The sequence below is a fragment of the Betta splendens genome, chromosome 1, assembly GCF_900634795.4.
Source record: "Betta splendens chromosome 1, fBetSpl5.4, whole genome shotgun sequence".
Taxonomy (NCBI): Eukaryota; Metazoa; Chordata; class Actinopteri; order Anabantiformes; family Osphronemidae; genus Betta; species Betta splendens.
In genome coordinates, this window is record NC_040881.3 from 14784350 (window position 1) to 14804769 (window position 20420).

At 46.5% G+C, this 20420-nt stretch overlaps 1 protein-coding gene and 2 long non-coding RNA genes across 15 annotated transcripts; 1 reads left to right on the forward strand and 2 right to left on the reverse strand.

Moving 5' to 3' along the window:
- Window positions 1-1082: 1082 nt before the first annotated feature.
- rgl3a (ral guanine nucleotide dissociation stimulator-like 3a) lies at window positions 1083-11785 on the forward strand. 6 transcript variants are annotated; one of them, XM_055507522.1, is made up of 18 exons: window positions 1145-1422; window positions 2053-2302; window positions 4768-5051; window positions 5909-5953; window positions 6025-6194; window positions 6288-6433; window positions 6521-6829; window positions 6926-7029; window positions 7176-7260; window positions 7855-7923; window positions 8276-8362; window positions 8446-8478; window positions 8602-8723; window positions 8801-8896; window positions 8988-9123; window positions 9233-9496; window positions 9788-9902; window positions 10299-11785. In XM_055507522.1, exons 2-18 carry the CDS (start codon window positions 2120-2122, stop codon window positions 10460-10462), a joined length of 2412 nt encoding a protein of 803 aa, XP_055363497.1. In that variant the 5' UTR covers window positions 1145-1422; window positions 2053-2119; the 3' UTR covers window positions 10463-11785. The 6 variants fall into 6 exon arrangements, with proteins under 6 accessions (XP_055363492.1, XP_055363501.1, XP_029018304.1 ...); XM_055507521.1 differs by having other exon boundaries at window positions 1150-1422; window positions 6025-6203; XM_055507526.1 differs by lacking the exon at window positions 7855-7923 and having other exon boundaries at window positions 1127-1422.
- On the reverse strand, window positions 4118-4814 carry LOC114862775 (uncharacterized). The gene is made up of 2 exons (XR_003787061.3): window positions 4674-4814; window positions 4118-4477 (listed from the first exon to the last, which is right to left on the reverse strand). It is a non-coding gene; the product is annotated as an uncharacterized LOC114862775 (long non-coding RNA).
- On the reverse strand, window positions 6904-19963 carry LOC114862557 (uncharacterized). 8 transcript variants are annotated; one of them, XR_008694267.1, is made up of 7 exons: window positions 19891-19943; window positions 18695-18734; window positions 18506-18619; window positions 15593-15731; window positions 15324-15490; window positions 9205-9480; window positions 6904-7041 (listed from the first exon to the last, which is right to left on the reverse strand). It is a non-coding gene; the product is annotated as an uncharacterized LOC114862557 (long non-coding RNA). The 8 variants fall into 8 exon arrangements; XR_003787039.3 differs by lacking the exon at window positions 18506-18619 and having other exon boundaries at window positions 19891-19908; XR_008694264.1 differs by having other exon boundaries at window positions 18506-18734; window positions 19891-19904.
- Between the last annotated feature and the right edge of the window lie 457 nt (window positions 19964-20420).

Below are 20420 nucleotides of genomic sequence, written 5' to 3' on the forward strand. Positions count from 1 at the left end.
TCTAACGGGTTTTATTTTACAGACATGATACACTGCAACCCAACGCTTGTCGCATAGAAAGCGTTTATTCTTCTCTGTCTCACATCTGAACTTAAGATGCGGCTGTTTTGTCCCAGTATAATGCACGTACATGAATCCACCCATGTAACCAACACCTAACTATCTCAGCTATGTTCAGCATCTGAGAAATGACTCCTGTTCGCTCGCGGACTGACTTCCAATGGCGTCGAATGGCACCAGAATAAGTCACGCCTGAACGTCAGAGGGAAACCTCAGCGATGCGCTCTCTTTTCGATTGTCTGACACGGGATGCACGGTTCCCAAGGCAGCAGCCACTTATTGGATGTAACCAAACAACAACAGACAACCTCAGTCCGTCAACACAAAGCACTGGAGCACACCAGCCAGTAGCCATGGTTGCAGATGGGCTCAAGCCAGAGATTTATTTGGTTTTCCTTTCAAAATCCAATTCATCTTTTGAACAAAAAGTGAAATAAAATACTCATTTTTATCAATTACCAGTTTTTTAAACCACTTTAGCCATTTATTTACTACAGTTTATTCGACATATAATCAAACTGCTCCTACACTAACAAACTGCACAATAACCAGTTTAATAGAAGGCAGGATCTCTTAACACCTTTGAATGAAGTGACCTTACTGTACATGCCATAAAGAAAATTATTATTGAATATATACTGCCCATATGTATTTCATCTTCAGTAATACAGCACGCAAAGAAAGTTTTTTATTATGGGCCTGTGGGATCTGAGCGGACGTGAGCATCCGGAGGCGCTGCGCTTCCTGGTGAAGGGTTTGAATCGCTGCCAGCTTGAATGCGTTTCCTCGCCGTCTCCACTTTCACTTTTACCATTCACGTGCTGGATTTGCGTCCATTTCTATGAAATGAAAGGATATGTATCCGTAGTTGACAGGTGATTGACAGGTGATCAGCCAGTGTTGGAGCTCATCAATCACCTGATTCAGACCAAAATGGCACAGCGCGCGCACTGAGTCGTGCGTTTTCCAAGATCGTTATTCAAATCCTTGTTTTTAGCATCTATATCTCTGCCTCTGCGCTAAAAGGTGAAAGTGAGACCAGAGTTTATTCTAATGAGGAGGCAGTGGCCTGGAATGATGGCACGTAAAATGCAGTCAGACTGGCGCGATTGCGCATCACTGAGCCAAGCGGGGAGGAGGGCATTCCAACACACACTCACGTCCAAACATGCAGGCGGCGCATCATCCACCCACAAACACAAAGAACAATCAGCTCTAGGTTTTAAAATGCCAGAGTCTCCGCAGCCAAGTTTCACACGGGCTCTGAGTGGATATTCCAGCTGGACACGCACATGAACATGACTCTGAACACGGGCTCCTCCAGGATTCACGACATGACGAGCGAAGAGAAGCACAGTTACAGTTAAGTGGCTATTTCTTTATGTTTATGATTTAGCTTTATGACTATAGTCTTTTATTATAATGACTATGATCACTTTGTGATTATAATGTGATTTGGGGAAGACGTAAAGGAAACACTGGTTGACTGTATGCAGTTGTGATTCTTTGGGTTTTACTGTATGTACGTAAAATGAATTTATGGCTGAAATGAACATTCAGCCGATGGTCATATTCTCACATATTTCACTGTGTGAAACTTTATGAAGACTAGCTGCTCTGCACGTATGCACTTGTTTTAGCATAGAACACTATATTTGTGTATAAAATGAACTATGTATATGTGTTTTATGTAATTGTGACAATTTAAATTTAATGGTTTCACACTGAACAGTAAACGGTTATTTGAATTGCTTATGGCACATGTTTTCATGCTGCTGCTTTGGAAAGGTCTGATCCTGTATTGTAAAACTAATGAAAATGTTCATGGTCATATTTTTTATATTTTTAACTGGTTTACATTGAATGTACTGGACACAGAATGTTTTATATTGCTAATATCTATAGCTGAACTATTTTGACGGGACCATTAAATAACCAAATCCATGAAAACAGTTGAGTGGCTGCTTGTTCACGCTCCCCTCTGTGCCACAGATGAGGCAGCAGGTGTGGGAGCGATCTGACGAGGCGCGTGGGCCCGTAGCGTGACACACAGCGCGAGATGAGGACCACTCTCCCCGTGTGTGGAGGCAGCGATGCAGGGAGGTCCCACAGCCTCCGCAGCAGCGTGGGCCGCATGAGGAAGCTGCTCAGGCCAAGTCACTGCGTGGACGTCCACATGGACACGGAGCCGGGCGTGTGGCTGCGGAGCTTCCAGCTGCTGGACACTGATGGACAGTGTAAGGTGGGTTAGAAAGACTTTGCTTATTTTCACACACTGCTGATAACCATGCGCTGCAGTGATTCGTTTTTAATTATCTTTACATTTTAAATATTTAATATGTGCAATATTTAGTCATTTAAATCTACAAAATGTCCATTTTGGTGGGCACAGTAAACAAGCACACAAATCATTTTGATTATTTTACATGTTTGAGAGGCAGCAGTGACATTTTCAGCCTCTACCTCTACAGAAATGTTTGACAGCTGAGGAATTTTACATATTTGAACACTCACACTTATGCATGTGAGTGTTTAAATACATTTGTTCATGAGTGGTTGTGCATTAGAGAGCTGTTTTCCTATGTTTTTAATGGATAACTACAGTCATTTATACCTCACACATTATCTTTTTCCAGATAAACTGTGAGATTTTTGGTTTTCTGTGGGTGTAGGTGTGATGAATTATTAGAATTATTGGGGCTGATTTGACTACAGGTGATTTATACGCATACTGTACACACACTGTATCTGTCATGAAAAAATAACTACAGTACACATCCAGGAAGTAAACTGTATCATATTGGAGTGGTTTTCAACTAAACGAAGGCCTTTGTTCTTTGAGGAAACACCTTCAGCCATTGTGTTTGTGCGTCATCCTCCACGTATACTTCCCCCTTGTTGTGTTCCTGCCACCTCATCATCCATTCACGCGACTAATCAGCCCTAATTGAGAGCTGGTCTGGCACTGTTTGTTTCCCTGCTCTTTGGTCCAGACTCTATGCAAAGATGGAGGCTGTGATGGCAGGTTTCTCATTAGTGGAACAAACGGATGCTTATTCGGTTTGCGATGAAAGGGCAGTGGGTGGTCCGTCAGAAGACATCTTCTCTGCTCGTCTGTCCCCCCAATGCATGTGTGGCATCCACTGCGTTCGAGTGGGAAAAAAGTTGAGCTATTTTAGGAACGCAACAGACCTGTTTCATGTGGTATGTCCCACCACACCCCTGACACCACCGCTAGGAATTTATGTAGAGGCTCTTGAGGTAAAACTGTCCTGACTGGATTCTTAAGCGCATGACGATATTAGCTTTAACCTGATAAAAATCTTCCCTCTGGTTTTGTGTATTTAATGTCTTCCTGGTAAAGTATGAGTGATGTCTTTGAAAACTGAAAATAACAATTTCCCGAGGAGCTTGTTTCTTTGTGTAGAAAAACAACTTTAGGGAAATTGTTTTTTGTTTGGCCACAAAAATAATTAATAATTAATTGTATCAACACCCAGCAAACCCAACACACGTTACTGATTGAGCCACAGCGTTCATCTAACTGGGAATACTGGCTTTGCTTGACCAACAGACACCACAGTGATTAATGACAAACCATCTTATACTCAGTATCACTGAATGGCAGACTACTGAACTATACAGTATATTCCACATTCATTTTACTTCCAAATATTTAGCTGTGTTTGTTTGTTGTGTTTGTTATGTTTAAAAGCTGCTCACCCGCTGGCGCGATTTTGTTGTCTTTTTCTAATTGGTCAGTATTGTAAGTCCCGCCCACACCTGTGTAATTAGCCACGCCCAGGCAGAACTCTCGGTCCCTCTCCTCCTCTCGTTCACACACGAGTCTGTCGGCGGTCGACGCGTGGACTGCGCTTCCACTTGTTCCTATTTTTAAGTGACTGTAGAACAGAATGCAAAGGCTGGAATTAAGACTGAAGCGAACCGTCTGACAGCGAAGTTAAACCTTTTGTTGTTTTGCGCGGCGCTGCTCACCGACGGACAAACATGGGAAAGTGGCAGCTATCGATGGTGAGTTAGGTGACGTGACGATCACTTGTGATGATGCTGCGTTAAATCAGTTTTTTTATTGATATTATAATTTGTAATATGCATGTGTTTGGAGCGCTGTCTCCGTCACCTGGACCAACATGACATAATGGCTTCATTCACTTCACCGCAGGCTGTTGCTCCAGCTCTGTGTCATTGTTGTCTGGAAGGCAACACTGGTTTTAGTCAGAGTTTCTGTCATGTGAGATCCGTTGTTTGTGCAGATTCTATTGTTACAGATGTGGTGTTAAAATGACACTGGGCTCCAGGCAGCGCGTGGACACTTTGTGCCACAGGGCTGTGTCCAGGGGCTCGGCAGGCTTCGTTTTCACTTTGACTGTGGCTCCGTAGCACAAAACCTTGATTCCTGAGAATGCAAACACCATGAATCAGTTATGCAAAGTGTGAAACCCGGTTCAGGGGAGGACCTGATCTCTTCTCACCACTGTTAAAGCGTAGAAGCGTTGTGTAGCTGGAAACAACCTGCTGTGTCAACGGTTTCACTCCTCAATAAACTATCCCTGTGATTTTGGACCCTAAAGGTCTGGAACCTCCTTTCTGACCTCATTCAGTGCTGGGCCGTGAGCGGAGACTCCACAATGCGTTGGAAGCTTCCCTCTCGCCGCATCCTGACGGCCTTGCGTCTCCTTCCCGCAGGACCCCGTGCAGGAGTGGGGGGACGAGGAGGAGGACGGGGCGGTGTTCGGGGTCACGCTGCGCCGGGAGCCCGTCCTGTCGGACGCGTGCGAGCTGCCCGGGGCGTTCAGCTTCGTCCAGTACCACACGGTGAAGACGCGCAGGCTGAAGGCGGCGACCCTGGAGCGACTGGTCACACACCTACTGGACCCAGAGCACCAGGAGGCCGACTTCCCTAGGATATTCCTGTCCACCTACAGGTCCTTCACCTCCACCGGCACCCTCATCGAGCTGCTGTTTCAGAGGTGAGAAACATTCATGTTTAGTGGACACAAAAACAATCAGGGCTCAGTCAGCAGGTCTGTAAATATGAGAGCTTTGTTTCTATCTGAGGGTTTTACTCAGTCTGGCATGAAAGATTTATCCTGATGAGGTTCCTGTTTTCAAAGAAACAGATTATGGGAAATGAAATTTTTGCTTAGCCTCAGGATTTAAAATTACCTAGAATAATTTATAATGTTATTTATAATTATAATAAATTATAATTTATATAATGTATAATGTCAGCGTGTCCTACTTTTAAAGACGCCGCGGCTGCGTGCGAATGAATAATCGGGGTTAACAATGCGAGGTGACGAAAGGCAGCTTTGGAGCGCTCGCTCTGCTCACGGAGCCGACCTGCGCTGACGCCAGCCCGGTTTCTCTGACAGGCCTCCGCGTCAGCAGCTGAACAAAGGAGTGGAGAGTTTTGTTCCACTGCTAAGTGGTCATGACTACGCCCTCCACGCCCAGCGAGCCGAAGCTCGCTGCTCCGAGGCTTCGTTTGCCCAAGGACCTACCTGCAGAAACGCCTCCTATAACGCTTTTTATTTGGTGCTTCAGTGGTCAAGTCATGGAAATTAGTGAGTCTTTCTGGTTAGATTTGAAGACAAGTAACTAAGAATTATAATAGCAAAAGCACCTGAAGCTAACATTTGCCCCTGAGGGAAGCCCTTGTGTGTTTGCGCTGTCTGTACCAAGGACACCGTGTCTCTGCAGAGTGTTGTAGGACATTTCCCCAGGATGAGCCCTCGCCAAGGTTGAGCCCTGTGTATGTTTACAGGATGTTCATCAGGGTTTGTGTTGTTCACGCGTGTGGTGACAGGTGTTGTCTGTTTTACAGGGACGACTCGCTGGCCGCCCTGGATAACGGCGTGTGCCCTCGCAGGTGAGGCTCTCTGCTCGCCTTTATGCCAGTCGATCCGCGTTCGGTGTGTAACTGTGCTCCCTTTGGCTCAGTCCCCTGCACGGCGTGATGCGCCTGTGGCTGGAGGAGTACAGCGAGGACTTCCAGGAGCCCCGGCAGACGCAGGCTCTCCGGCTGCTGTGCGTCCACCTGCGGCACCGCCTCTGCTACAGGCGCCTGGCCAAGACGGCCGAGACGCTGCTCAAGAGGCTCCAGGACCGAGGTCCACTCGGTAGGCCGCACGCCATGCTCGCTGCTCGTCCGTCGGACAGATGGAAGCGAGTGTGCGTTTTATCCAACTGGCTGTGCTCCGCAGACGGCGGCCGGTGCGAGTCGGAGCCGAGCGGCGCGGCGCTGCAGCAGCGGGGTGACTGTCAGACGCCCGTCGAGGAGGACGACAGGCGCAGCTTCCTGGACTTCCCTGTGAGAGAAGCGGCGGAGCAGCTGACCCGCCTGGACGCTGTAGGTTTGACAGATGCCCGTGTGGTGCCGGGGTCGCACGCCAGCCTCTGACACCCCCCCCCCCCCCCTGTGCCGCGTCTTCCTCAGGAGCTGTTCGTCCGCGTGCTGCCCTTCCACTGCCTCGGCTGCATCTGGTCCCAGCGGGACAAGAAGGAGAACCGGCACCTGGCGCCGTCCGTGCGCGCCACCATCTGCCAGTTCAACGCCGTCACCAACTGCGTCATCGGCTCGCTCCTGCGCCCGTCCTCCCCCGGCCCCTCCGCCTCCTCGCCCGTCCTGTCGCCCGCCGCCTCCTCCGCCTTCCCGTACCCCCCCGCCGCGCCCGGCTCGCCCTCCTGCTCCTCCAGCCCCACGCACAGGGCGCGCATCATCGAGAGGTGGATCGCCGTCGCCCAGGTCAGAGTCAGAATGACAGCAGAATGTGATGGTGTCGGCATCGTACAGTACTCACCCTGTGTGTGTGTGTGTGTGTGTGTGCGTGCGCCTCTGCAGGAGTGCAGGCAGCTGAAGAACTTCTCTTCTCTGAGGGCCGTCCTTTCAGCCCTTCAGTCCAACGCTGTGTATCGCCTCAAGAAGACCTGGGCGCTGGTCAGCAGGTATGCAAATCACTGGAGGGAAATAAGAGACTGTTTTATCCATCATTCATTCAGAAGCACTTGGTTGGCGAGACTATAATTCATAGGTCATAATTCTTCATAGTTCTGTTTTGAAGCCGTCCTAACAGACTGCACTCTGGTTTCAGGGAGAGTCTGGCTGCTTTCGACAACCTGTGTGAGACGTTCCCCGACGAGAACTGTGTGCTGAGCAGCAGGGAGATCCTGGTGGAGGTAACTACACTGGACACACACACACACACACACACACACACACACACACACACACACACACACGGGTGTGATGTCAGCTCTGCTGAATGGGAATATTAAATCAATGTTTGAATGCACGGCCAAACATGCGCCGCCCTGTTCCCTGAACAAGAGGTCACTCCCTCCCGGCACAGATTCACAGATTCACTTATTAAGTGTATTGTGTGCCTGTTGTCATTAATACGAATAAATATTTGGTCTCCACCTCGCCTGCATCTCCGTCACCCTCAGTCGTTCACTGCACAAAGCAGACGATACGCGTGTGTGTTTAGCGATAGCGCTGTTATCGGCGCCCTGGTTTCTATACGGCCACTTATCTGCATGCGTCGCTGTAGACACAGTCCACTGCGCTCCAGCTCACACACCTGAGGGCAAACAGCCGACTGTGGCCACAATAAGCAGACGTGAGCGCACCGTTGTCACACAGGCCTGTCAGCAGGTGCTTAACGCTCAAAAGAACAGTTACATAACGCGCACTCGTGGCCTCACGCCCTCACGTCGACATCCTGAGTGTGAGTCCTGGCTGAAGGTGCTGTTGTTGTTGCTCTCCTGCAGGATGGGAGTCACCCTGACAGCGCTGCAACCCCGGCCTCTAAATCCCCCCAGGCCTCCTCCCGACCGCCGGTGAGTCTGTCCAGTCACAGACGCTAAAATAACCCTTTAGTTTCCCAATGTTGGGGTTTGACCACCAAAATAAAGGGAGTGAGTCAGCTGTGGTCCTGAGTAAAAATGAAGAGGTTTGTTTTCCTCTGCATCATCAGTTTTGCTTCCCTACAAGTCACATGTTTTCAAAATGACATGCCCTTCTACAATTAGCACCAAGTCTGCACTTCTGCTCTCAGTGAACACACTAGATAGAAATGTTGTTCCTGTGAACTCAGTGGAAATGTATCCTGTATGTAAAATGTTATGAATTTTAGATATGTATGACGCTGGCTGCCACAGTCTGAAGTCGTGCCTTGTCTTTCGTCCTCAGAGCGGCAGCGGCGGTGTTGTACCGTACCTGGGCACTTACCTGACTGTCCTCACTATGCTGGACACAGCTCTGCCGGACACTGTGGAGGTGAGGACATCATTGGCATAATGCTCTAGTTCACTTGCAGTTTAACGCCTTGTAACACTGGCTAACATGTGACAAATCAACAGGGCGGACTCATCAACTTTGAGAAACGCAGACGGGTAAGTGTCGCCCCCTAGTGGAGGCTTGTGCAAATTACTGGTTTAAATTTTGCCCTTTGTGCTGACTTACTTTGGGGCTATGTTTTATGCACCTGGAGTTTACCATTATGTCTTTTCTTGTAGGAATTTGAAATTCTTTCCCAGATTCGCCAGCTTCAGTCTTCGTGTTCCGACTACTGTCTACCAGTAAACCCTAATTTCACGTCATGGCTGCAGACACACACACTGCTCACAGACCAGGAGAGGTGAGACGCACACTGACGCCTCTGCAGTACAATGTATTAAAGCCATCATCGTATCTCATAAGTCTCTTCTTTTGTAGCTATGAGCTGTCTCGTGACCTGGAGCCTCCGGTTGACCCGTGTCCCACCTCGCCCAACACATGGAGCAGTCGCCTGCTCACTAAGAAGCTCAGCTCGTAAGTCCACAAACACCTCTACCAGAAGACTTTAAAAATGGACTTTAGTGAAAAAGTGCTCAACTTAAACTCTGTGTGTGTGTGCGTGCAGGTTGCGGACAGGTTCTGACAGCTGTGTCAGGAGGACACACGCTGACCAGATCAGCGTCTCGTCAGGCTCCAGTGGTTCAGACATGGAGGACCTCTCCGGCCCTCAGCCCCTCTGCCCCATCAGGCTCAAAGTCAAGGTAACGAGGCCGGACGTGTGAAGGCCAGCGAGGACGGCTGACGCTACCAACAGGAACCAGCATTGTTTGTTTTTTTTTGACCTCTGTTTTCTCCCTCTCTTGCCTGCAGTCTCTCTCGGGCTCACTTCACAACGTAGCCGAGGACGGCTCCTCCAGCGCCGCCACCTCCTCTCCCAGTCTCTCCAGCTCCTCCTGCAGCTCCTCTCATCCAGACCTCAGCCCCTCCTCGCTGGCGCTGAGCCCCGACGGGTCGTCTTCCAGCTGCTCTCCTCAGGCCGTGCTGCCCGTCTACAACAAACAGATGGCGGATCTGTGCATCATCCGGGTCAGCGTGGAGAGCGTCAGCAATGGAAATGTCTACAAGAGCATATTGGTACGAATGAGAGTTTAGCTTGAACTCATTTGAACAGACTAAGTCTTATTATATTTATTTATAAATAAATATTATTTTGTTGTTTGTTTCATTCAAGGTTAGTTCAGAAAATTCTACACATTGCACATGTTCAGCCTGTGAATAAGTTCTGCTTCTCATTATTCATGTGATTCGAAGCATTAGTGAAAATGTTAATTGATGATTTTCCATTCTTGTCTCAAGAAATGTGACAAATAAATGCAGATGTGAAGGATTGTTTTTTAAAATAACACCCTGTTGTTGTTTCACCAGCTGAACAGTCAGGACCGCACACCTCAGGTGATCCAAAGGGCCCTTGAAAAACACAACATGGAGGATATCAGCTGCCATGACTTCAGCCTTTGGCAGATGCTCAACAATGGGAAAGGTAATTATCTCCCCTACGTCAGCCCATAATCTGCCTTCCTGTAAGGCATATTTTTGTTATGACTACTTTTCTTTAAGGGATGATTCACTGAAAAAGTATCAGTTGGAGCAAAGTATACATTGGCTAAATAGTATTTAGTATGAGCATGTTTGGCCTCTTTAGCACGACAGCAGTAAATGGGTCTGTATTGAAAATGATTTATGTCACCGACTATTAAACTCAAATTTGGATAAAATGTCTATTATAATTATTTATCAGACATTTATTCAGACATTTATCAGACAAATAATACATCCGATAAGTCTGAGAATGTTGAATATGAAAATAAAGAGGAGGTAAAAATCGACAAACTTAACTAAATAAATAACAACCGCTTCTTTCCTTCTTTTGCCTCAGAGCTCCAGATTCCCGATAAAGCCAACGTGTATTATGCCATGTGCACAACGGCCAACTATGACTTTGTGCTGCGCCAGCGCTGGAGGATCCACGGGGGTTCGTGCAGTGCTTCCAGCCCCAGGTCTCAGGCCAAGTCTAAAACATCCGTCCTGACTGAGGGTTAGAGTCACACGCCTCCATGTCTCCTCAAGCCCACTGAGCACGATGAGACTGTGACTGGGCAGCAGGTACAAGCTGCCATGTGGAGACATGACGACTCCAGCACTTTAACTGGAAAGTGCGAAACGTTCTGACTGTGAGAACCGTATCGCACCAAAAGTTAGCTCTGGATCACTTCGAGACAGGAAGATGTCAAAGTATTCAGAAACTGGACCAACCCGTCACTTTGATCTTTAAATCCATCATCCTGTGGATAAATGAACAACATCTACCCTGTTTCTTATTACATCAACATATTGTATTCCTTTGTGGATTATTGTGCAACATGGGTCCAGGTCCGAACCTGGAAGATTTCACAGCAGCTACGTACAAATGCAAAACATTCCCGTGTCATAAACACTACAGTAGGATTACGCAGTTTCCAGCTGTGGCTTTGTTTTTTCCCCCAGATGTTCGCCTTTTATTTATTTATTTTTTTAATTCGTCTTGTTTATCTGAATAGGAGGTGCTGCTGATTCCTTTAACCACACAGAACTTTTTGGGGTTGGGTTTAGCCGCGCTGCATGTGCCAAGCTGACTGAAAAACACTGACACCAAGTCAAACGGTGTTGGTGCCGGGCCGGTTCCTCCTGACGTAGAGATTTTATGTGTTTATTTAGTCGTTGTCTAGTCACACATTTAAATGTTTTTATGTACCAATGAATTATTTAAAGCAGTTCAGTATTATTAGTTTTAGTAGTAGTGGCTTCATAGTTTCTTTTTGTTTTCTTTTTGTTTCAGTCTTTTCTGTCGTGCCTGATTTTCTGTGGTTTCCCATAAGCTCTGCTTAAGTTTGCACACTTTGAATGCAGGCAGCACATTTGGTTGGTTGCTTTTACATGAAGGACACTTTGTATGTGAGCGGACAGTAAGGTGCACAATGTAAATGTTTGTAGTGAGCAGTCCTACGCGGACTGTGGCTGAAGGTTCGAGGAGGAGGCATAACGGTCACGTGATGTGATTCACACACGTGTGTAATCCAGAGAAACTTGACTCCACCTGCTACATTCCGCGATTAACGTGAAGAACGACTCCTGTATGTGGAAATGAAGTGAGTTCAGTCTTAAAAGCTACTGTGGTTTGGTGAAAGAGGTGTGACGGCAGCAAGACGTGAAGATCCACAATGTCTTTACACATCTGTTCTCTCCCTTTATTGTTAGAAATGCGTATGAAACTTTGCACGTTGGAAGTGAACTCTTTGTATTTATCCTAATATTTTTTAAGTTTAACCTAAGCACTTGTTTATATTTAGTATTTAATGTTGACAATAAAGTCAATTTAGAATTTAGCATCTTCTCTTGTCTTTGTTATGTGAGTATAAATTATTGTGTTGCTACTGGGATCTGCTGGAGCCTCTCTCCCAGTTTGGGAGTTACAGCCCCCAGTGTTCCCATCACCACGTGTACCACTTGTGCCCTCACCCTCTTTTTTCAGCCCTTGGTACTTCTCAACCTTCACATGCTCCTTCTACCTGATGTTGCTCACCTGGGATTGCTACATCTATCACTACAGCCTCCTTCTCTTGTTTGCCCACCACTACGTCGGGTTGGTTGGCCATTACCAGTTTGTCAGACTGTGACACAGGATTTTAGCTCTGTCATTCTCAACCACCTTTGGAGGTGTGTCCCATTTGGACTGTGGGACTTCCAGCCTGTACTACAGATGTTCCTGTACACCTGATCATGGCGTTGCATGTGTGCCCTGCCTGCTAGCATCTTGTATCCTGCTGTTATGTGCTGGATGTCTTAGGGGCATCTTTGCACAGCCTGCACCTGGGGTCCTGTCTGTTGTGGTAGATCCCAGCCTCTGTTGATGTGGTACTCAGAGCCTGCTCGTGTGCTGCTACAGTAGGATCAGTGCCTCTATGCTGTCTTTCAGCCCAGTTTTGTTCAGCCAATGGTAGGATTTGTCGATATCAGCCACTTCTTCTATCTACCGGTGGTACATACCGTGCAGGGGTTTGTCCTTCCATGAGGGTTCCTCCTCTGGTTTCTGCTGCCTAAGCTATTCACTGAGCACGCCATCTGTTGGAGCCATCTTTCTGATGTATTCATGTATCTTGGTTGTTTCATCCTGGATCGTGGCTTTAACACTCACTAATCCTCGGCCTCCTTCCTTCCGCTCAGCGTACAGTCTTAGGGTGCTGGATTTGGGGTGAAACCCTTCATGCATTGTAAGAAGCTTTCTTGTCTTTATGTCAGGGGCATCCATCTCCTCTTTTGGCCAGCTTTTTATGCCAGCTGGGTACCAGATGGAGGGTGTAGGTGTTGATGGCCCGGACTTTGTTCTTCCCATTCAGCTGACTTCTCAGGACGTGCCTCACCCTTTGTAGGTACTTAGTGGTTGCTGTTTTCCTTGTGGCCTCTTCAGGGTTTCCGTTGCCTGTGGTTTCCAAGGTATTTGTAGCTGCCCTCCACATCTGCTATCTTGCCCTCTGGTAGTTCTATGCCCTCAGTCCTGACTACTTTTCCTCTCCTTGCTACCATCAATCACACTTATACAGCCTGAATGATATTCTGATGTCCTGGCTGTATATCCTGGTGGTACAGTATGTATCAGCGAGTCCATATCTTGTTCACTTTTAGTATATACAGTAGCTTGATGTCATCCATGTAGAGGAGGTGGCTGATGGTTGCATTATTTCGTAATCGATAACCGTAACCAGTCTTGGTGATGATCTGGCTGAGGTGGTTCAGACCTAAGCAGAATAGCAATGAGGACAGAGCATCTCCTTGGTATATGCCACACTTGATGTTGACTTGGGCGATCGGCTTGAGGTTTGCCTTTAGGCTTGTTTTCCACTTTCCCATTGAGTTCTGGATGAAGGTTCTTAGAGTCCTGTTGATCTTGTATAGTTCCAAGCATTTCACGATCCATGTGTGAAGCATTGAGTCATAGGCTTTCTTGTAGTCAATCCAGGCTGTGCACAGGTTGGTATGTCTGGTTTTACAGTCTCGGGTGACTGCTTTGTCTACTAGTAGTTGGTGTTTTGCTCCCCTGGTGTTACTACCAATTTCTTTCTGAGTGCTGCTCATGTATTGATTCATGTGTCTGCTCATCTTAGCTGTTACGATGCCTGACAGGAGCTTCCATGTTGTGCAGAGGCAGGTTATTGGGTGGTAGTTGGATATGACTGCTCCCTTCTGGGGGTCTTTCAGGATCAGAACTCAGGATCAGGACTCGGGGAACAAGTAACTAATCAGGGTGAGTTTCATCCATTAGTAGCTGGTCCATTTGCGCCGCCAGGCGCTCATGGAGTGAGGTTAGCTTCTTTAACCAGTAGTCATGGATCATGTCAGGGCCTGGTGCCGTCCAGTTCTTCATACCTGAGACCTTCTCTTGGAGGTCAGTCATTCTGATGGTTACTAGATCTTGTTCAGAAAGGTTTCTGTGGTCTGCTCTCAAGTGCCTCTGTTATGTGATGCCTCCTTCTCCCATATGCATTTCTAGTATTCTTCAGCCTCCAGCCTCGGTGGGTCTGTTATTACCCTGCTACTGTGAGTGAACCTTGGAAGGCTCAGTGGAGAACATCCTGTTTATTCTCCTGGTTTCAACTCCTCTGGTGTATCTCTTCAGCCGGGTAGCCAGGGCTGTGGGTCTTTGATTAGCAGTCTCCAAGGCCTCAGGTATGGTCATGTTGCCGTACTTCTTCATCATGTCTTTCTGTAATTCTGATAGTTGGCTAACCTCCTTCCGTGTTGCCTCCATCTTAGCCTCCAACCTTCGTTTCCATGGGGGATACTGCACCTTATGGGTTGTATTGATTTTGCCTTCCTAACTATTAGAAACCAGTAAGACCGGTATGAACTCATCATAGCACCCGTTTGACACTCCACAAAAATCTTCAATTTGCTATCAGTCCTTAAAAATGGTACCAGGTCTGTGTTGTTCTTAACCAGCATGGATGGAGGGGGTCTAAAGCAGCAAATGTATTTTCTGTAATATTCACAATATTTCAGTTTTCTGCCACAGTTTGGAAAATGAATGTCATGGATTCAATAAATCAAAGCAAAAATAAAAAAAATAGCTTTTATGCAATTGTTTGCATAATGTTTTAATTCCACATGTGTTCATTCATAGTTTTGATGCCCTTTTTCATAGTCATGAAAAGAAAGAATAATTCTTTGAATGAGAAGTTGTGGTCTGTACTGTATATATACTGTATGTATGTATATATAATATATAGCATAGGGGCCACTGTTGTGGTTTACTGTATATAAACGTCGGAATAGAAAATGGCTTAGTAATACTGACAAAAATCAAAGGATGTGGCAAAATGTCTGAATACATTTAATCCACCCGGCCACTAGGTGGCGCTCCATACATATATATGCAGAAGCACAGACATGAGATCGTTTGACCTGTTCAACTGGATTCCATTTAATGGCAAACTACTGATTGATCCTTTAGTCAAACATCAAAGCATTTTTGCAGTAACCTAAATTTGAGCCAGGGTCAAAGCCAGTTCAGAGAAAATTTCTTCAGGGAAGCAACAAACTGTTGCTGAAGTGCAGCTAAAACTGAATGAGGAATGGTGAACAAGGCCAAGCTCCCTCCTCTGCAGCCTAAACCACACTTATGTAGGTCAAAGGTCACAGTGTGACAGATGTGTGTGGTGACCTCTCGTTTGACCTCTAATTTCCATATTTTGAACTTGGGTCACTTTAACAGCTGGAGCGTGTAGCCTACTGTTGTCTGCTAGTCTCCTATCATCCTTTTTATACCTGCCGTCAAGCTGCACTAGTGTCAGTGTTCAGCAGACTGCTTGGATTTCTATTAAGTCATAGTTCACAATTATATACAGAAAAACCAAGCTGTGATGGTTACCGTGGGCAGAGCACTTCCCTTTTCCTCACTGGTGGTTTGGTTTCACGATGCTCCTCTGCTGATGTTCCTAAGTCTCCCTTCACAGGCAATGAGTATAATGAAAAAGCTAAATAATAACCCCAAGCTGAATAATACCCCAAGATGACCCACCAAAGTTCCACCAAGGGCTGCAACAACAAGGAAAACACAGATTTGCTATTGCAATAGTTTAGATTGTGATGCAATGGATGGATAAATGGGTCAACAGCATCAGCGATGGCTGCACGAACCTGCACAATGTTCTACATCTGGTAGTTACCACCTTCTGATTGTGGCGATGGTGGCATCCGCAGAGCATTTTGGTTCCCGGCACCCTTCTGGCCACATCCCTTGTGGGCGCAGCTCCACGAGACCTAATGGAACCGAGGGCTACACAAAATTGCCATGAAATGAGGCACAACAAAACCATAATGATGTAAAACAACCTCCAAGATCAACTAGGACCTGAAATGACCCGAGGAGAGACACAGAACAAACAAAACCAGATGCAAAGTGACCAAAAACGGATGGAAACATGACTAAAAACTTAGTATGACTAACACATGAAACACATGGATTTCCCTTCACTCTGCCCAGATATGTCCCTGCCTTTTCATCTGGTGCAGGAAGATTGTGTTTGCTTAGTCTCAAGATAAATGTGCCAAAGTTCACAAGTTACAGAGACGGAACAGTTTGATCTGGCACCACTGATCCGTGAAACGCTGCCAAACTCACAAGAGTCGAACATTTTGTAATCCATTAACTCAGTAATCATGTGAAACATAAAGTTGTCACATATAATTAATAAAATCCAGGAGAGAGGATAAATGTAGGGTTTTGCTACTTAGTGCCGTTCATGCCAGGAACTCATTTTACCGTCGGGCTTCTTTAAAAACTTCTTAATTGCTGCATCTGAAGTCACACGTCACAAACTGCACCTCGCCGTGTCAGCGCTGTGCACAACGCTGTTCCATCCCAGAATATTATCCAACGACTAATCGTAGATTAGACCATGCGTGCGTATGTGCGGACGAGGTCGCCGCGCGCGAGCGTGTCCGCGTTACGTACCGGCACACGTGACGCGCGAGCACCGGTGGCGCGTGGTGCATGTGTGTCAGTGGGTCAGCGGACGAAGAGTTTTTTTTTCACGTAATCACTCGTCTGATTCCTCTTTTGTTGCGCTTTTCTGCGGTGGCTGCGCCGTAACAGGCGTGTGGCGTGGCCGCAGACAGATGGGACGAATGGCTGAGACTAATCTAAACGGGTTAATCCACTTAGGAGCGGCCACGGAGACCTGCAGGTTGCCTCGATCACCACAGCTCTGACGTGTTTTCAAAAAACGGGCCTTGCGATATTATGAAGATATTTCACTGAGCCACCAGCCCATATCAAAAGCGTGATGAGTGACTCATATCAGTAACTGAACTCATATGAGGCTTTTCCAGCACATTGCATGATGATCTTCTATTAATATTTACTATTCTGGTGCTATAAACAATGGATTCTGATTCCATCCATGCTAATGGATGATGTGTTGCTTCGTGCACTGCTGGGTGCAGCGCTGGCCAGCGTGTAGCTGTGGGTGCAGGCACATACATGTTATCTAGGTGGGCGTTGACTAGACTGGTTATAAACACGATGACTTGTGTAGAAAATGAGCCAAACGCTAGACAACACACGAATAAAGCAGCAAAACGCCTCCCATCAACAAATGACTTATTAATAATGCAGTGTTTTATTAGACACCGTGTGTAAAACCTTATTGCCTCGCTGTGAAGTTCCCTTTAAAGCCACCTCCTCACTGTGTTTAATTAACTGTATTGATCTCCTGTGATGTTCTGCTAAAAAAATGTTTATGGGACCGGTGTAATGTGCCTGGGAGCTGATGTGCTCCACGGCCGTTAGGGCTCCTCTGATGTCGGTGAAATTAGCACGCCGCTTCACAAGCTTAACGAACGGGAGTCCGTTTCATGCACCTGAGTCAGAGCACTCAGCTCTGTGGGAAACGGTGTCTCCACTGAATCAGCAGATTAACATCAGCGCGCACGAAAAAGCTCCTCTTTAGAAGGAAACTGAAAACGTTGACTGAAAAGCTTTGCCAAAAGTACAGCAGCGTAAATAAAAGGCAGTGAATATGAAAACATTCACGTAACACTTAGGAGTGGCGTTATGACTAACTGCCCTTCTGATATCTGTTACATGGAAAAGTACTACAGTGCAGGCAGATTTTCAAAAATCATAATTTTATTTGGACCAAATCAGACTGAGATAGCAGGCATCCTGTGTTGACCCTGTTATTACAGTGGCAATAGTTGGAAAATAAGTGACGATTCAGTTGAAATACACACACACACACACACACACACACACACACACACACACACACACACACACACACACACACACACACACACACACACACACACACACACACACAAGTGCATTTTTACATCCTCGTGGAGACATACCATTGACATAATGCCTTCCCTAGCCCCTTACCCAAACCCTAACCATTAGAAATAAAGGCAGATGTCTAAACCTTTGCTTTAATCAAACCTCAATTCTCAATTCTAACCTCAGCACTAAAATTACATCCTTACCCTCAAAAAAGCCTTCAAACGTCCCCATGTCGTCAACATGACCTCACCTTAATAGCAAAAACATGGTTTGTGGCCCCCATGTTGCAGGAACAACAAGTACACACACACACACACACATACACACACACACACATACTGGTTGGTTTCCTTCTGCAGCATAAGGGCGCGAGACATGGTAACGAGGCCCAAGGGTGGTTCAGCATTGCATAACATGGAGCTGATTCATCACTCATACACAGGCATGCACATACACAGGCTATTCCAAGTGGCCTACTTTCGTTTCCAAAGCACACAACTTGCTTGGCCTATTTTCACTGCGATGTATGCATTAGTGTGTGTGTGTGTGTGTGTGTGTGTGTGTGTGTGTGTGTGTGTGTTTACAGTGTTACACACATGTGTACTGTGCAACAAAGTTTTAAGGATTTAAGAACTGCCACTGTCCTTGGCACAGCAAGACACACACGCACGCACGCACGCACACACACACACACACACACACACACACACACACACACACACACACACACACACACACACACACACACACAAAGCCAGTTTACTGACCTATTTTGCAGCGTTGCGTAGGACCGTACTTAGCTTATACGTGCACTCTTATTCACCAGAGGAGATTCACAGAAGGTGATCCAAGAGCTTAGACACTCATTCACACTAGCACAGCTGCCATCACACAAAATGAAGTATTAAATTAAAACAATGCACCTGAAGGTTATTAATAGCTCCAATAAAACTCACCACGGGAACTTTCTCCATGCTCGATTAGAACCGGTTCAGCCTGAAAAGTGTTTAATAATTGATTACCTGCATGCCAGAGGCTTGTTCTTTAACTAGGGAACATGTCGGCGCCCTCACACAGTCAAGATTAAAAAAATAGCTCAAGGTCACCTATAAAAATACATTACAGCTCGATTTAAGATTCACACAAATTGTTTCTATAATTACGATATTCTGTCTTTTTACAAGATTCAACATGTAAAATAAAGTAAAGCTAAAAGAATTAGATTTTCTGTGGAAACTTTTAATTTTTACTTGCTAAACTTTTATATAAAAGTTTTAACTCTGCATTGTTTTTATGCTAATAACATGAAACAGTGGCAATTTTAAATCTTTATGAGAGATATTTTTTTACAGTGCAGCCCCAAGAACCTCATGATTTCCTTCCCTCCTGCTGTAAACTTTTTTCAGCTTCTGCAGCGCGACTGATAGGAAAAGCAGTAAATGCAGGATGTGCGTGGACGACCAGAACCTGCACCGCTCCGACGCTGAATCGTCGGCTTCTTCCTCCTTACCCCATCGCTGGCCCTCCCTGTGCTGCTGACCTACATTCTGCAGCATCCTGGTTACATAACGATCCCGGACTGCGGATCACTGCGGGCGGTGCGGGGCCGACACCCCCCCTCACCCGTGCACACGCGAACACGCACGCTCCCCTGGCTCCTTAAGCACCAATCGAGCGCTTTCATCGCCCGTTGGTCGTACGTGAACTGTTATGCACACATGTTATGAACATGTTACGCCTGAAGGACAGAGGGATTCAGACGGTGTGTGATCAAACATAGACGCAGAAACTCGAATGAGGTCAAACTGAACTGTTCTGAGTTTAGTTTCTAAAGGAAAGCTGTCATGACTCACGGTCATAGACTCAAAGACACGTTCTCCTTGCAAACTAAAAAAATTAAATATCTTAAATATCTGACAGGAGGTCAGTCCACCGACTGCTGATTACAATAATAATCTAATCAAATGGAAATCGCATGCAGCGCTTATTACATAATCCCATAAGCTCTGTGGAAATAATCAGGCTGCGTGTGTATTTATTTTAAAATGTCAACTTAATGTAATGTCAAATGGATTTGCCCATGTAAGTCGTGTGCGTGTGTGTGTGTGTGTGTGTGTGTGTGTGTGTGTGTGTGTGTGTGTGTGCTACTGACCCGCTCCCTCCGGCAACAACAAGAGAGCTTCTTTCTGAGTAGTTTGCTCAAGTTTACAGTGCAGAGGCATGTGATGTAACCCTCCTCCCTCCCTCCCTCCTTTCGCTCTCTCTCTCTCTCTCTCTCTCTCTGCCCTCCACTCTGAATAACCCCTCTCTCTTTCTCTCTCTCCTCACCCCCTCCTTTCCTCCTACCTCTCTTCCATCCTGCCCTCTCCCTCCTCACTGACCTACTTTTACTCTCCTGGCCTGTTTTCAGGAGCCTCTGCACAATACAAAGCAGCTTTTGCTGCTCAAAGACCAGTTGAGGGGAGGGGGAAGGGGGGGCTAAGTGAGGGAGAAAACAGGAGGGGGGGGGGGTGTAAGTAAGAATGAGGAAAGCATAGTGCATTGCAAAACTCTGCGGTTTTCTCAGGAATGCTGCCTTCGTGAAGCTGGCTGGGAATTGGTATGAGGTGCAGAAGTGAGAACACATAAGCGTTTCATACTTCTGACTAGAAACGGCTCCGTGGGCCGACGCCCTCCGTACAT